The sequence below is a fragment of the Phodopus roborovskii genome, unplaced genomic scaffold (assembly GCF_943737965.1).
Source record: "Phodopus roborovskii unplaced genomic scaffold, PHOROB, whole genome shotgun sequence".
Lineage (NCBI taxonomy): Eukaryota > Metazoa > Chordata > Mammalia > Rodentia > Cricetidae > Phodopus > Phodopus roborovskii.
Genome location: NW_026126482.1, coordinates 936126 through 951936, shown reverse-complemented (window position 1 = coordinate 951936; position 15811 = coordinate 936126). Strand labels below are relative to the sequence as shown.

General features: G+C 43.5%; 1 protein-coding gene across 2 annotated transcripts in view; it reads right to left on the bottom strand.

Annotated features, from left to right (window-relative positions):
- Positions 1-15540, bottom strand: part of Slc35d2 (solute carrier family 35 member D2) — a 32752-nt gene extending 17212 nt beyond the window's left edge. For both annotated transcript variants that reach the window (XM_051194133.1, XM_051194134.1), the window contains exons 1-4: positions 15385-15540; positions 6414-6447; positions 4294-4380; positions 1879-1946 (exon numbers count right to left, since the gene is read on the bottom strand). In XM_051194133.1, coding sequence (XP_051050090.1) covers positions 1879-1946; positions 4294-4380; positions 6414-6447; positions 15385-15506 — 311 coding nt within the window. In that variant the 5' untranslated portion in view covers positions 15507-15540. The remainder of the gene's footprint in view (positions 1-1878; positions 1947-4293; positions 4381-6413; positions 6448-15384) is intronic.
- Between the last annotated feature and the right edge of the window lie 271 nt (positions 15541-15811).

Here is a 15811-nt window from a genome sequence, read left to right as displayed (position 1 = left end):
GGGTGAGCACTGGCTGCTCTTGCAGAGGACACAACTTCAGTGCCAGCGCCCACATGGAGGTTCACGACCACCTGTAACTCCAGTTCCAGGGGAGCTGACACTCTCTTCTGGTCTTCATGGGGATTTTCATTCACATGCACAAACCCATGTACAGACACACACATATGCACATAACTTAAATAAAATCTATTATTTTTAAATATATGGTAAAAAAAAAAAAATGAAAGTCAGGAGGCTGGTGACACTGCTTGGCTGATGAAGACACCTGCTGCTGAGCCTGAGTTTAATCTCAGACCCAAGTGCTGAAGGAAGAGCACTAATTCTTAAAAGTTGTCTTCTGACCTGCATGCGGGCGTACACACGTGCGCGTGTGCGCGCGCGCGCGCGCGCACACACACACACACACACAGGCATACATACACACACGTACACACACGTACACATACAACATACACACACACAGACACACACACACGCACACACACAACACATACACACACAGACACATACACATGCACAACACATACACACACACACACACATACACACACACAACACATACACACACAGGCACACATACACGCACGTACACATACAACACACGCACACAGACACACACATACACAACACATACACACACGCACACACACAGACACATACACCACATACACATGCACAACACATACACACACAGACACATACACACACAAGACATACACACAAACACACACACACTCACACATACACACGCACTCATGCACACATACACAACACACAATGCACACAACACATACACACATGCAAACACACTCACAACACATACACACATGCAAACACAGATGCATGCATGCACGCATGCACACACACATACACACAGAACACATACACAACACATACACACACAAACAACACATACAAAACAATACATACACACAAACACAGATGTTTTTTAAATGTTTTAAAAAGAAAATTAGCAAAGTAGGTGCACTCACATTTCCCAACTTCAAAATTTAGTACAAAGCTACAGAAACCAAGACTATCAATTACTGATTTAATAACATATATGTAATTAATGGAATAGAATGGAAGGGCAGAAAATAAAGGCTTGCAATTATGATCAGCAAACTTGTCAAGTATAGTCCATACCTATAACTAATGTCTATTATTCATGTTTTCCTTACACCAAACGTGATCTACGTCAAGTCTGACAGAATATTCTAGTTTCTACAGAACTACAATGAAAGGTTACCATGATCATATTATTACGAACAAATCCGCCCAATCACATATTCTCTGACAAACACAAACCTCATATTTACGGTGAGACATGACTATCAACAAAAGTATAAGCTTTTAAACATTCCTAAAAGACATTTAGAATTAAACTCAAAACTATACTTTCTCACATTGCTGAATACGATTGCTTCCCACATGACACCTGTGATGGCAGAGCTTGCTGTCAAACTGATCCACCTGGGAAGAGGGACCAACAGTAAGTGAGAAACCGCCTCCATCAGCATGGCCTCGTGGGCATGTCTGTGTGGCAATTTCTTGATTGCTAATTGGTGTAGGACCCAATCCGGTGTGGGCAGTGCTACACCCAGGAAGAAAAGGAGCTGAGCAAGCCAGAGGAAGCATGTCAGTAAGCGGCACCTGTGGTCTCTGCTTCAGTTCCTGCCCTGCCTTCCCTCAGTAGAAGGTAACTGAAAGCTAAAATAAACCCGGTCCTGTCCAAGCTGGTTTTGGCCACAGTGTTTAGCACAGAAACAGAAAGCAAACTAGGACACCACCCAGGCAAAATCTGGGAAAAACCAAACTCAGTGTTTGGACCACTAGAGACGATGGATACTCCCTCCCCACTGTCATCTTGAACTGTACCTTAATTTACTTGTGCTGGATAAGCCACTTATATGGTTTCCAACGTAGAGAAGAGGCAGAGGAAACAGCTTCAACAAAAGGAAAAAGATGCAGTTAGAACTTCATTTGCGTGTTTTCCCTATGTATATATGTTAGGTGTGTGAGAGTGTTCTAGGACGGCAGATAAGGGACCATCTCCCCCTACACTAACCAACCCCATAACTAATACAGTTCTCCTTGTATCCACAAGGAAAGGAACGCCTAAAGCCAGAACTACTCAATCAAGCCTTGCCAAGACTCCTCCATCACTATGGGAGACAATGAAAAGATTACTCTTTTGAGCCACTGCATTGCACAGCAAAGAGTAAACGGCTCACCCAACAAAGGCCCATGGACCCCTGCTTCATGATGAAATACTTAAGCTCTCGTTTTGGGGCCAAAGATGCCATTTCTATCAACACGTGCTACACAGCAAAGAAGATAAAAGATGTGAAAATTAGACTGGTGGGGAGGAATTTTGATTGCATAACTTGAACCTACATATGAAAGAAGAAGAAGAAAAAAACATGGTTAATGGGGCTGGAGAGATGGCTCAGTGGTTACAAGTACTGACTGCTCTTCCAGGGGACCTGGGTTCAAGTCCCAGCACCTACATGGCAACTGACAACTGTCTGTAACTCCAAGATCTGACACCCTCACACTGGCATACAAGCAGGCAAAACACCAACATACATAAAATAAGAATAAATAAATTAAAAAAAAAACATAGCTAATAAAGCATCATTAAAGCCAGGTGTGGTGGTGCATGTCTTTAATCCCAGCACTCAGGAGGGAGAGGCAGGAGGATTTCTGTGAGTTTTTGGTCAGTCTAGCATACAAAGTGAATTCCAGGACAGGCTCCAAAGCTTATACAGAGAAATCCTGTCTCAAAAAAAAAAAAAAAAAAAAAAAACCCTAAAAAGTAAAGCATCATTAATGCTTGCTTCCCATTTTGCACACTGTGAACTGAAGTTTCCAAAAGAGTTAGGGAGATGCGGAGGGAGGGAGGGAAGTGGGAAAGGAAGACAGGAAAAGCTGACTTGTGTTGAAGATTCTAGAAGGCCAAATAGGGGAACGTCAAGATTATAGAGAATTAAAACGCTGCAGACAAGAGACAAATTACCTTGGGCAATTTTTAGTGCCCTTGAAAATCAACCATCCACCTCTCAGCCCTGTACCTGACCTAATATCCTATGATTATCAACTATAAATATATATGAAGAAGCAATTCAAGGGCCTCACCCTTAAGAAACAACAATTAGACCTCTTAATCCAAAGCTATTTTATATCCTCTGTCAAAGGATTAATCTAAGAATCTAATGTCTGCCTCAAGCCTGGCCCCGATGAAGCTATTTGTTATACACAGATTCCACTCCATATTCCCTCTCTCAATGATGCTTCCATGTGTACATCTACATATATTCAATATATCAAATCGTATTCTTTACTCATAGCTTTTATCAGTTTAAACTAAAAATGAAAGCCAGGAGTGGTGTCGCAGGTGGGTCTCTGTGAGTTCAAGGCCAGCCTGGTCTACAAATCAAGTTCCAGTACAGCCAGGGCTGTGTTACACAGAGAAATCCTGTGTCAAAACAAAACAAAACAAACACTAAAAATGAAATCTGAAAGCATAAATCAGCAAACTAGAACCCAGGGCAAATCTGGCCTGTGCTTATTCATATCGTTTTATCGTAATATAACTGCACTGATTCATTTTCATATTACACAGGGTTTCTTTCATTGTATAATAAAGAGAGAGCCTGGTCCTTAGCCAAAGAGTTCACAAAACACTGGCTCTAAAAACTCAGGGTGTTTGTGTTGCTAAACACCTACATTCACTCTGTTCTGTCTCCTATGTCAATGCAGGTGCAAAGGATGCAAGCTCACTCACACTCACTCAGCAAGCTCTTTACTCACAGATCTCACAAGCCCAGCCCAGCCATATCCTTATCTTCAGTGCATTACACAAATAGGTATTTACAAAATATTTATTAAGAAGTTTCTCATGCTGGTGGGAGTGGTGCACACTTTTAATCCCAGCACTCAGGAGGCAGGGGCAGGCAGATCTCTGTGAGTTCTAGGCCAGCCTGGTCTACAGAACAAGTTCCACAACAGTCAGAGCTACACATAGAAACCTGGGCTTGTAAAAAAACAAAAAACAAAAAACAAAACAAACAAAAACCTTTCTTCTGTCACCAAAGGCTGGAGAAGAAGGATTTTTGAGTTCAAGACCAACCTGGGATACATGATAAGAGCCATCTCAAATAAGAAAAGAAGAAAAACTTTCTACTGAGCAGGAATCAGATCCACGGTGTATGGATTTTTTTTGGCCTGTTTGCTTGCTTGCTTTTGTTTTTTTAAGTTTCTTGTTTGTTTTTTAATCTTTTCAACACATACCTTTCCAGGAATTTTCTTGTCAAAATCAGGGAAGTGGATTATTTTATTTATCTTGGACACATACAGTATCATTATGGTGGTGGCCATCTGAAAGGAGAAAGAAACTTAGCAAAATGTCACCTGGAAAGACAGTGCGAGCTACCCTGATGTAATGGTGTAATCAGAAGCACATTTATCAGAAAGATAACCCAAACAATCCACTTTCCAGACTGAAGGGAGGGTTTCCATGGAAGCTAACATTTCTTACCACTGGATGGGATATTGTTTGAATCAGAACAGACAAAATGTATAATCAAGTAGGCTCAAGTGTGTACATTGTCCCAGGGGCCCTCTGAGAGTGACCAGACTGACTAGATGAGCCTAGGTCTCAATTCCCACAAATGGAGTGTATAGTCTGTTAGCTTCTTCCCTTACAGGCCAGCGAGAGGAAACAATTTTTAAGAAGGAAAAACTCCTAAGCACACACCGTGACATACACCTTTAATCCCAGGAGAGGCAGGTGGATCTCTGTGAGTTTGAGGCTAGCCTGGTCTACATAGTGAGTTCCAGGACAACGGCTACATAGAGAGACCCTACATGTACCCATTTAAAGCTAGGAAAATAGACTGGGAAATAAATACAAATAAAAATTAAAGAGAGAAAACAGACTGGGACTTTTTTTTTAAAGAAGGGAAGTATTGGAGGTAAGTAAGGTTAAAATGAATTAAGCAAACTGAAAATATCATGAGACTCATTATTTTATACAATTAATACAAGCTAATAAAAATGTCTTAAGAAAAGTCGGAGCCGAATTCCTGGAATTCAGTTATAGAGATAGAGGAGTGACGAGCAAAGGGGTCAAGACCATGCTGGGGAAACCCACTGAAACATTGGGAGCTCACAGACCCCAGACTGACAGCTGGGGAATCAGCATAAGAACAAACTGAACTCAGGTGTCAGTTGCTGGGCTTGGACAGTCTCTGGACACCTGGCAGTGGAACAGTATTTATCCCTAGTGTACGAATGGACTGTGGGAGCCCATTCTCCATGGAGCGATACTCTCTCAGCCTAGATACATGGAGGAGGGCCTAGGTCCTACTTCAAATGATGTGACAGACTTTGATGATCTCCCAAGGGAGGTCTCACCCTACCTGAGGAGTGGGTGGGAGTGTGATAGGGGGTTGGTTGGGGAAATGGGAGGACAAGAGGGAGAGGGAACTGGATTGGTATGTAAAAATAAGATTGTTTCTAATTTAAATAAAAATTAACTAAAAAAACAAAAACAAAAAAAAACAAGAAAAGTCAAAGTGCATTTTTTGGCAAGTCCAGCAGTAAGAATTTTTGTCATCAGGGCCTGGAGAGGTGAGTCAGCACCCACAGCTTGGCTGGAGGACCTGAGTTTAGTTCCCAGGACTCATATCCCCACTTCAGGTGGCTCAAAATCCCCCAGAACTCCAGTTCCAGGAGATACTATGACTTCTTCTGGGCCTTGGGCACTTGTATGCACACCCTATACCCACATATAAACACACACAAACATACATAATTAAAAATAAATCTCAGCCAGGCATAGTGGCACACACATTTAATCCCAGCACTCTGGAGGCAGAGGCAGGCTGACCTCTGAGAGTTCCAGACCAGCCAGGGTTACTCAAAAACAAAAATAAAGCTGGGAGTTGGTGGTGCATGATTTTAATCCCAGCACTTGGGAGACAGAGGCAGGTGGAGCTCTGTGAGTTTGAGGTCAGCCTGGTCTACGGATCAAGTTCCAGGACAGCCTAAGGCTATACAGAGAAACCCAGTCTTGGGGGGGGGGGGGATTCTTCACAATCTTATAAATTTAGGTCATGACAGGTATATTAGAAATAGCCCATGATGTTGTTTTAGAAATAAAGTCTTCATCTCCTGTGCAAATTTTATAACTTATTAAGTTTCCTTCATATGAGAATACAAAAGTTTAAGAACAACTTCCGTGTAGTTATCGTAAACTGTGACTTTTATTTATTTGTGAAGAGGCACTGGTGTACCACAGCATGTGTGTGCGTGTAGGTCAAAGATTTGTGCTAACCATAGTCTTAAACAAAAGCCTTAAAACAGCCTGAACACTCATGGCTAGTTAAAGCTTTGTTTTTTCAACTCACCTGCCCAATTCCAAGAACAATTGGAGAGGGAAAACTGCAAGAAATATAGAATAACAAATCAGTTTAGCAACATATAAAAAGTCAAAGAACATAGCTGAACAAATATCCGTGTTGTGTGATTATGCATCCTTTGGGCATCTGTTCAACTATGTTCAGAGCAGCATTATTTGTAATAGCCAGAACCTGGAAGCAACCTAGATTCCCCTCAACTGGAGTGGATGGAGAAAATGTGGTATATATACACAATGGAGTACTACTCAGTGGGAAAAAAAAATGGAATCTTGAAATTTTAAGGCAAATGGCTGGAACTAGAAGAAACCATTCTAAGTGAGGTAACCCAGTCACAAAAAAGACAAACATGGTATGTACTCACTCATATACAGATATTAGACATAGAGCAAAGGTTTACCAGAATACAATCCACACCTCCAGGGGAGCTAGGAAACAAGGAGGACCCTAAGAGAGACATGCATGGTCCCCCAGAGAAGAGGAAAGGGACAAGAGCCCCTGAGCAAATTGGGAGCAGGGAGAAAGGGAGGGAGGGAGTTAGGAGAAAGAGGAGGGGAGAAGAGAAGGGGGGAGAATTTGAGGGATCAGGAAGATTGAATGGGGAATTGAATGGAGGAGAGAAAGAAAAGAGACACATCAATAAAGGGAGCCATTATAGGTTTAAAGAGAAATCTGGCACTAGTGAATTATACAGAGATCCATAAGGATGACCCCAACTAGGAATTTAAGCAATAGTAGAGAGGCTACCTTAAATGCCCTTCCCCTATAATGAAAATGATGACTACCTTAAATGCCATCCTAGAGCCTTCCTCCAGTAGCTGATGGAAACAGAAGCAGAAGCATAGATCCACAGCTAAGCACTGAGCCAAACTCCTGGGATCCAGTTTCGGCCAGGGAGGAGTGATGAGCAAAGGGGTCAAGACCACACTGGGAAAACCCACAGAAACAGCTGACCTGAACAAGGGGGAACTCATGAACCCCAGTCTGACAGCTGGGAAACCAGCATAGGACTAAACCAGACCCCATGAATATGGGTGTCAGCTAGGAGGCCTGGGAAGTCTATGGAACCTCTGACAATGGATCCAGAATGTATCCCTAGTGCAGGAAGGGACTTCAGGAGCCCATTACTCATGGAGGGATACTCCCTTAGCCTAGAGACATGGGGGGGGGGCTCTAGGCTACCCCAAATGACTTGATAGATTTTGATGACCCCTCATGGAAGGCCTCATCCTTTCTGGGAGTGGTTAGGGGATGGGATGGAGTGGCCAGTGGGGGGGGGGGGGTATGGGAGGATGGGAGGGAGAGGGAACTGGGATTGATACGTAAAATAAGGAAAAAATATTAAATAATAATTTTAAAAAGTTGAAGAGAATAAGTAAAACATAATGGCATAAAGAGCTGTTATAGACATTAGACAATGGAAACTTAAAACTGTCCACTTTTTTTTTTTTTTTCATTTTTAAGAAACAGATGGTTGCTGCCAGATGATGGTGGCCCATGTCTTTAATCCCAGCACCCAAGAAGCAGAGGCAAGTGGATCTCTGTGAGTTCAAGGCCAGCCCGGTCTACAGAACAAGTTCCAGGGCAACCATGGGTACACAGATAAACCCTGTCTCAAAAAACAAAAACAACAAAAAACAATTGCTAAACTTGGCAGTTTTCCTTCATTCTATGAAGGTAAATTAGGGATAATTGTGTATGGGGGGGGGGAATGACAGAGTAATACCATAAATAAAGTTAATAAAATTTGAAATACCACATACCAGAAGACTTCTTGTGGTAATCTGAGTAAGAATGGCCCCACAGGCTCACATATTTGAATGCTTAGTCACCAGGTAGTGACAATGTTTGAAAGGATTAGAAGGATTAGGAGGTGTGTCCTCCTTGGGGGACCTGTGTCACTGGGGGTGGGATTTGAGGTCTCAAAAGCCCATGCCAGGCCCAGTCTCTGTCTCTTTCTGCCTATGGATCAGGACGTGGAATTCTCAGCTACTTCTCCAGCACCATGTTTACCCGTGAGCCACCATGATGATGATGGACTAAACCTGAAATTGAAAGCAAGCACCAATTAAATGTTTTCCTTTATAAGAGAAGAGTTGTCGTTTCACAGCAATGGAACACTAAGACACCCCTGCATAGAAAACTAAATTGAAGTTAAAAATTGAAGAATTATCAGGTCTGTTGGTTGCAGGCAGGCCTGTTATCCTAGCTACCTGCAAGGTTGGGTAGAAGGATCCCCAGTCCAAGGCTAGCCTGAGCAACTTAGTGAGACCCTGGTCCAAAGAAAAGAAGGAACCAGAGACATGGCTCAGTAGTTAAAAGCCCTTTCTGCTCTTCCAGGGGACCCAAGCTTAGTTCCTAGTATCCACATGGGCAGCTCACCGGCAACCTATAAGTCCATCTCCAGAGCCACAGTACTCATGTACACACATATATATTTAGAATAAGAAAATAAACTGTTATGTGATGTTTTCTATTGTGTTCTGGCAAATAAAGCTTGCTTGGAGTCACAGGGCAGAGCTAGACACTGGTTAACCATAGAGGTCTGAAGGACTGTAGCGAGAGGCAGGAAGTGATAAGGCAGGAAGGGAGAGACCCTGTTTTTTTTTTTTGTTTTTCTTTTTGTTTTTGTTTTTGTTTTTGTTTTTTTTTTTTTTGGATAGATGAATTAAGAGAGGTAGGAAAATCCAGCTGGTAGCTTGGTAACTTAGGCAGCTGCAAACGGTTGCAAAGCCACTGGCAAGCAGCTATTTTGGGAATTTGTATGCCACATTAGGTGCAAGATAAAGCATAAATTTAATTAATCTTATCAATAAAAACCAAGAGTCAGTAACCAGGGCAAAAACCTGAAAGATCAGAGAAGTAGGGGAGCTGCCACAGTGACTTCGTATCTATGTTCCTCTGGCCAAAAAAAGGATGAAATCCTGTCTTACATTGCCTTACCATTTCCTGTCCTCTCTCTACAGTCCTCCAAATCTCTATGGTCAGCTAGTTACTGGCTGTGCCCTCTGACTCCAAGCAAACTAAAACATCACAAACTTTTAGGAATAGTAGGCAGGCATTCAGATGAAACCCTCAAAACATTAAGTCAGATGCCCCCCCCCTTTTTTCTGGATTAAAGAACACTTAGAAACAAACAAGCAAAGACATAGTGCTATTAAGATATATTTTTATATATAATATAACCTGTATCTTTGTCTCCATCTGTAATTCATATCTATTATTCATCCTTAATTCAAATCTGAAAGTGTTCTGATAATTACAGTTACTTTAAAAGTAGTTTCAGTCTAATGGCTTTCTTTTGATTGAATTATTTTAAATGATCATGACAGAATGCCTTTCTAAAAAGCCAAAACAACAAAGTAAACATTTAAGAACAATGCTCCCAATTGCCAGAGTGTGGCTCATTCTTACTTTGTTCATATCTGGAGGTTTTTGTTTCAGGGGAGTGCTTGTTTGTTGTTGAAAGAGTTTCCCTGTATTGTCCAGGCTAGCCTTGAACTCTCAGACTTGAGAATGGTAGGTGCCGCCAGATTTAGTTAATCAATTTGAATTCTGTATGATCAAAGTTCAGGATATGCTTGGACGGAAGATTCTGACTGAGCTGGTGACACGACTCAGTGGGTTAGACACCTGTTGGGCAAACATGAAGAGTTTGGACTACTGGCACCCATGTAAAAAGTCAGGGACTGCACCCACGCCTGTAATCTCAGCACTGAGTCAGGGATGGAATTCCTAAAACTTGCTGACCAGCCACAATAGCCAAGCAGCCAGTGCCAATGAGATTCTGTCTGAAAAGGTGGAGATTGGCTGGAGATACATGACTGATCATGTGTGCACACATATGTCCATGGTCTCTGGTGAATCATAAAGCAAACACAAACAGCAAGGTTCTGAGCAAATATTTGTTGAATTGGATAAAAAAATTGGATTTTTTTTTAAGACACAAGCACCCTATCTATAAGTCCTCAAACTTAGCAACCCTCCTGCCTCGGCTCCTGAGTAGATATTACAGATGTGCCAAGCTTGAATATTCAGAAATTTTTAATTAAATGTCATTAGTAAATTTTCATGTCATAGAGAAGAGCATTGATAGGAAACATACTAGCAGTCTGCCTGTGTAACCCTTATGCTCACACTGTGGCCAGTTGGCCACAGTCTACTAGAACACCAACTCCTAGATGGTCTTGCTACTTCTAGCCCCTGAAAGCCCGAGTCCACATGCTCACAAAATCTCCTTCATGCCAAGTAAATCCAGCATTAGAATTGTCCTGGCCTCTCTAGGTGCCTAGCCACAGATTCTCACCACAACCCTTCATGTCTACCATCTGGGAAACTCACATATTACCAAGTTCATCTGCTAGGCCTGGTGGTGGTGGCACACTCCTTTAATCCCAGCACTTGGGAGGCAGAGACAGGCGGATCCCTGTGAGTTTCAGGCCAGCAGCCTGATCTATAGAGCAATTCCAGGACAGGCTCCAAAGCTACAGAGAAATCGTGTCTCAAAAAAAAAAAAAAAAAAAAAAAAAAAAAAACAAAAACAAAAACAACAACAACAACAACAACAAAAAACATTAGAAAGAGAGAAAGAAGGAAAAAAGAAGAAAGTAAGTTCATCTGCCCCTCTAGACCACAGCTTCTGCATGCTGACCTTAAGGAAATGTTTCTCAGATTTTTCCTGGATGATGCTGGTCTCTTTTTAACTATAGCTGATTCTTCAGCCCCAGATGACCAATTCTGACTGTCCCAGCAAAGCAAGGGTTTTGAGCTAATGATTGTGGCCTACTGTTAACCACAGCTGATTCTTCAGCTCTAGCTGACCAGAAAAAAAATATCTTAATTTTAAAAATTGCATAAATGGCCCTGACCGAACCTTTGCATCCCTCTGAAACTTCATAAGCTAGACACCCATGGTCTGCATGTCCCCAACATCTTACCCTCCAAGCGTCCAGAGAACAGTCCGCTGAGCTCAGGGCAGAAAGAGAAGCAGAAGGTATGGAAGGACACAGGGTACCCTGCTCTCCGTGGCTTGCTCAGCCTGCTTTCTTATACAACTCAGGACCACCTGCCCAGGAGTAGCATCAGCACAATGGGCTGGGCCCTCTCACACCGATCACTAATTATGATCCACACAGGCTTGCCTAGAAGCCTGTCTTATGGAGGCATCTATCATCTCACTTGTGGTTTCCTCTTCTCAGATGACACTTCTAACTTATGTCAAGCAGACAATAAACTAGCCAGGACAAGCATGGACTTAAATTAACAAGAAGCTAAGACCACACACAAGGCTTGCACCCCAACAGACATAATCTCTTCAAAACGGAACAGAAGAAGTCCCCTGAGCTCCATCCATGCCTACAACCTTGTCAAAGAACTGTCACACACACACACACACACACACACAAATCTGCCTTCTGGACTCCATCATAAGCCCTGCTCACACAGCTATTGCTGGGTCAAGTTGCTAGGTTCATTGGAACTAAGTCACCCCAACCCCCTTCTCAACAATGTGTGTTTCAGGAGCCTTGAAATGAGATAATTAATGCTATTTCCACAGAGCCCGGATGTATAATATTACGCTACAGAAATGAGGGGAGCGGGAATGTGTATGTATAAAGAGCAAAAGTGCTTTAGCTTTCCTGAGGTAAAAACTTTAGTGACAGAAATCTTTTCCCCGACTCAGTGATAAGTATGAAAGTCTGGACTCAAATGGTAGTTGAACACTTTTTACTACTGGGCTACACACCCTTCGTGTGGAACTCAAAGCTTTAAAGAATTAAGGGCTAGTGTGGAGATCTCCCAATTATTGGGCAGCCATTGTCTTCAGAGCCGTGGCCAAGGTTCACTGGCTCCTGCTGAAAACAGGAAGAATGTGTTTCTTAGAGGCACTGATGTTTCAGCCAATCAGTAGCCCACAAACTCCAGTGCAGATTTATCTTCAGCCTTTAGCTGATATAAACACGACATCCTCGTGTTTTTCATTGAAGGTTTTGTTGCTTTTATTTATAATTTGTGGTGATATATTATTTATGATTTATGAAAGCTTGACTGAGGATTCAGAATGCAAAGTCAACCTCAAGCTATGGAGTCCAGGTAGTGGTGATGCACACATTTAATCCTAGCAGCCAGAAACTAGGAGGTGGTGGTACACACCTTTAATCCACCCAGATCTACACCAGATTGATCCAGTCCTAAAGAGAAGCAGCTCACGCAAAGATGATATCAACACCTGGGATCACACGCCTTTAATCCCAGCATTAGGGAGGTGTGTAAGACAGGAGCAGAGTCTCAGTATCAGGCACTCATTCTCCAGCCACATTGAGGAGACAAAGACATTCAGTCTCGGGATTCTCCAGCCATGTTGAGAAGAGGCAGAAGCCCATTCAGCCTGAGGCAGTGGTAAGAGCTAGTGGGCAGCTGCTTTGCTTTTCTGATCATCAGCTAGAAGCTTGAACCCCCAATATCTGTCTCTAGGTCTTTTATTTATGGTGCAACAATAAATTATTATTTTATGAATATTGGTGTAATGCCTGCATGTATGTCTGTGTGAGGGTATCAGATCCCCAGGAACAAGTTTACAGAGAGCTGTGAGCTGCCATTTGGATGCTGGGAATTGAACCCAGGTCCTCTGGAAGAGCAGCCAGTGCTCTTAACCACTAAGTCATTTATTTGTTTATTAGTTTTTTTTTTTTTTTTTTGGAGACAGGGTTTCTTTGTGTTACAGTCCTGGCTATCCTTGCTGGAAATAGTTCTGTAGACTAAGCAGGTCTCAAACTCACAGAGATCCACCTGCCTCTGTCTCCCAAGTACTGGAATCAAAGGTGTAAGCCTGGTGATGTTTTATTTTATTGTATTTTATATTTATTTTCTTTTATGTGTTTAGGTGTTTTGCCTGTATATATGTATGTACCCAATGAGGCTAGAAAAGGGCATTGTATCCCCTGGAACTGGAGTTATGGATAGTTGTGAGCCAGCCTATGGGTTCTCTGCAATAATAGCCAGTGCTTTTAAACCCCTGAGTTATTTCTCCAGCCCCTTTACATTTTCTTTATTTTACTTTCAGACAAGGTCTCTTATAGCTCAAGGTGGCCTTGAATTCACTATGCCAGATGACCCTGAACTTCTGATTTTTCTGTCTCCATCTCCCAAGAGACAGGATTACAGGTGCCCACTGTTATGTCATGCCAGGGATGGAACCCAGTTTTTTATAAGCTAGGCCAAGCGCTACCAACAGCCCCAGCCCCCACCCCAACATTTCATTTTCCTTTATTACCTGGCACTATGCATATTAAGTGGCTTAAGTGTATATTCATTTCCATTTCTTTAACATGGGGCTTGTGGGCTTTCCTAAAAGATTTATTTTTATTTATGCGTTTGTGAGTGTATGAAGAGGCCAGATCCCATGGAGTTGTCAGACCCCTTGGAGTTGACGCTACGGGTAGCTGTGAGCCATGCCATGTGAGTGCTAGGCTTACAAGATGGTTTGGTGGGTAAAGGAGCTTGCTGTGCCAAGTCTAACAAGCTGAGTACCATCCCTGAGACCCACGTAGAAGAAAAATGACTCCTGAAAGCTGTCCTCTGACCTACAACACCTTACATGCTACTGGTTGATTATTGGTATATGAGGATATGAGATTAAGGGTTCTGTTTGTTCACTTCAGTTACCTATGTGCTTGAGACAATGGCTGGCACATCCTGGGCTCACAGTGTCCCTGAGTGAATGAATGAAGGCTCTGCCCTCCCTGCATAGTTCTACTGCGTTCTCCTATCACTGTGGCCTTTGCTACTTCCTTCAGTCATCCAGCCACGCCTCCTCCAGGAGGCCATGATCTTGCTACTCTCTTCTCCCCGACGTCAGGCACCAACCTCTCACTTCTCTCTCGGATCATATTTGATGTCTTATCTGTTCCTGGGCCTGTCTGTTTATTCTCTACCGTTGAAGATGTTTCCCATAGTCTATACTAGTTCCCCAGGGTTCCCCATGGGCCCAGCACATAGTAGATGCTCAGTATCTGTAGTACTTACAACCTGTGGACCTGATGTGAGCATTGAGTTTTCCCAAATATAAAGCAAAAAGGCAGTCCTGTAGAGTTTACAAAAACCCCCATTTGTGACAGCTCGGGCAAGGCCCTGGAAGGTCGATACCAGGCTTGTAGGCAGCCAGGTTCTGCATCTAAGGAAAATGTTAAGTATAGACTAGTGCCAGGGGCAGAGAACTCACCCCTGGGGCCAGATTTAAACCCACAGTTCTCTCAGGGTTGCTACCACACAGTAGAATTAAATAGGATATTATAGTCTTTACAAGTAAGTTCAAAGACTTGTAGAGTTCCCGGTGCACTCAACTATTAAATTGTAAACTTCTGTTTGTTCTGGTTCTCCAGAAATATGATGGTTATTTGGGAATGGATGATCAACCCATATAAACAGATCACAAGTCCAAGTGTAATCTGCAGAACACACTTATGTTCATTTTGCTTGGGACTGGCTGGAGATGCCGTTACAATGAAAAAGTCTTGAGCTGCTTCCCCAGCCAGCCCTGTAAACAGGTGTGTTACATACCTGTTATACGCCTGAGGTAGGGGCAGGAAATCTACTAAGGAGTCCTGAAGTTAGCCTGGAATGCATGAAGCCCTGTCTCAAAACTAACACCACAAAGATTAAAAAGTAATACTTTTTAATCAAAATACGCGTGTGTTTATTATGATGCTGCGCACCTGTGATGCCAAGTGTTCTAAGGAGGCTGTCATGAGGATTTGAGCTCAAGGCCAGCGTGAGCTACCTGTCTCAAAATAAAGTTTTTCTCAGTTGGTGTATTTATTTAGAGCCTGCACCGGCGGCGGCACTCCCAAGTTCAGCTGGTGTGTGCTGCGCCCCAGATCGCATGTGGTGACCCGGGGAAGGCAAAGCACAGACTGGGCGTTCCAGGCCCCGGCCACCCTGCGTCCCGCGTAACCAGCCTCACCCGTAGGTGGTCAGCAGCGCCTTGTTGACCAGCACGATGAGGAAGGAGCATGTCCCGTAGAAGAGCGCCGACAGCAGCCTGGCCAGGCGAGAGGGCAGCCGCGCCGCGTCAGGCTCCTCCATCTCCGCCGGCCGCCGCCCCGCCACCACTCAGCCCGCCCGCCGGCCCCGCCCACAGCCGCCCGGGAAGAGGGTGCGGCAGGAACAGGAAGAGCCGGGGCGCGAACCCCGACCACGGCCCGCACCCCTAGTGCGCGCTCGCCTCCCAGGCGCCCAGCGCCGGGTAGTGCAGAAAAGCCGGCGCTAGCCCAGGGTCCTGCACACCGTTCCCAGGCCACACCCCCCAGCAAGGCTGAGGTTCGCTTCCGCTCTTTTTGTTGTTTTGTTTGTTTAAAATAGTATATACAACCTACAGGACGCGCCTGAGT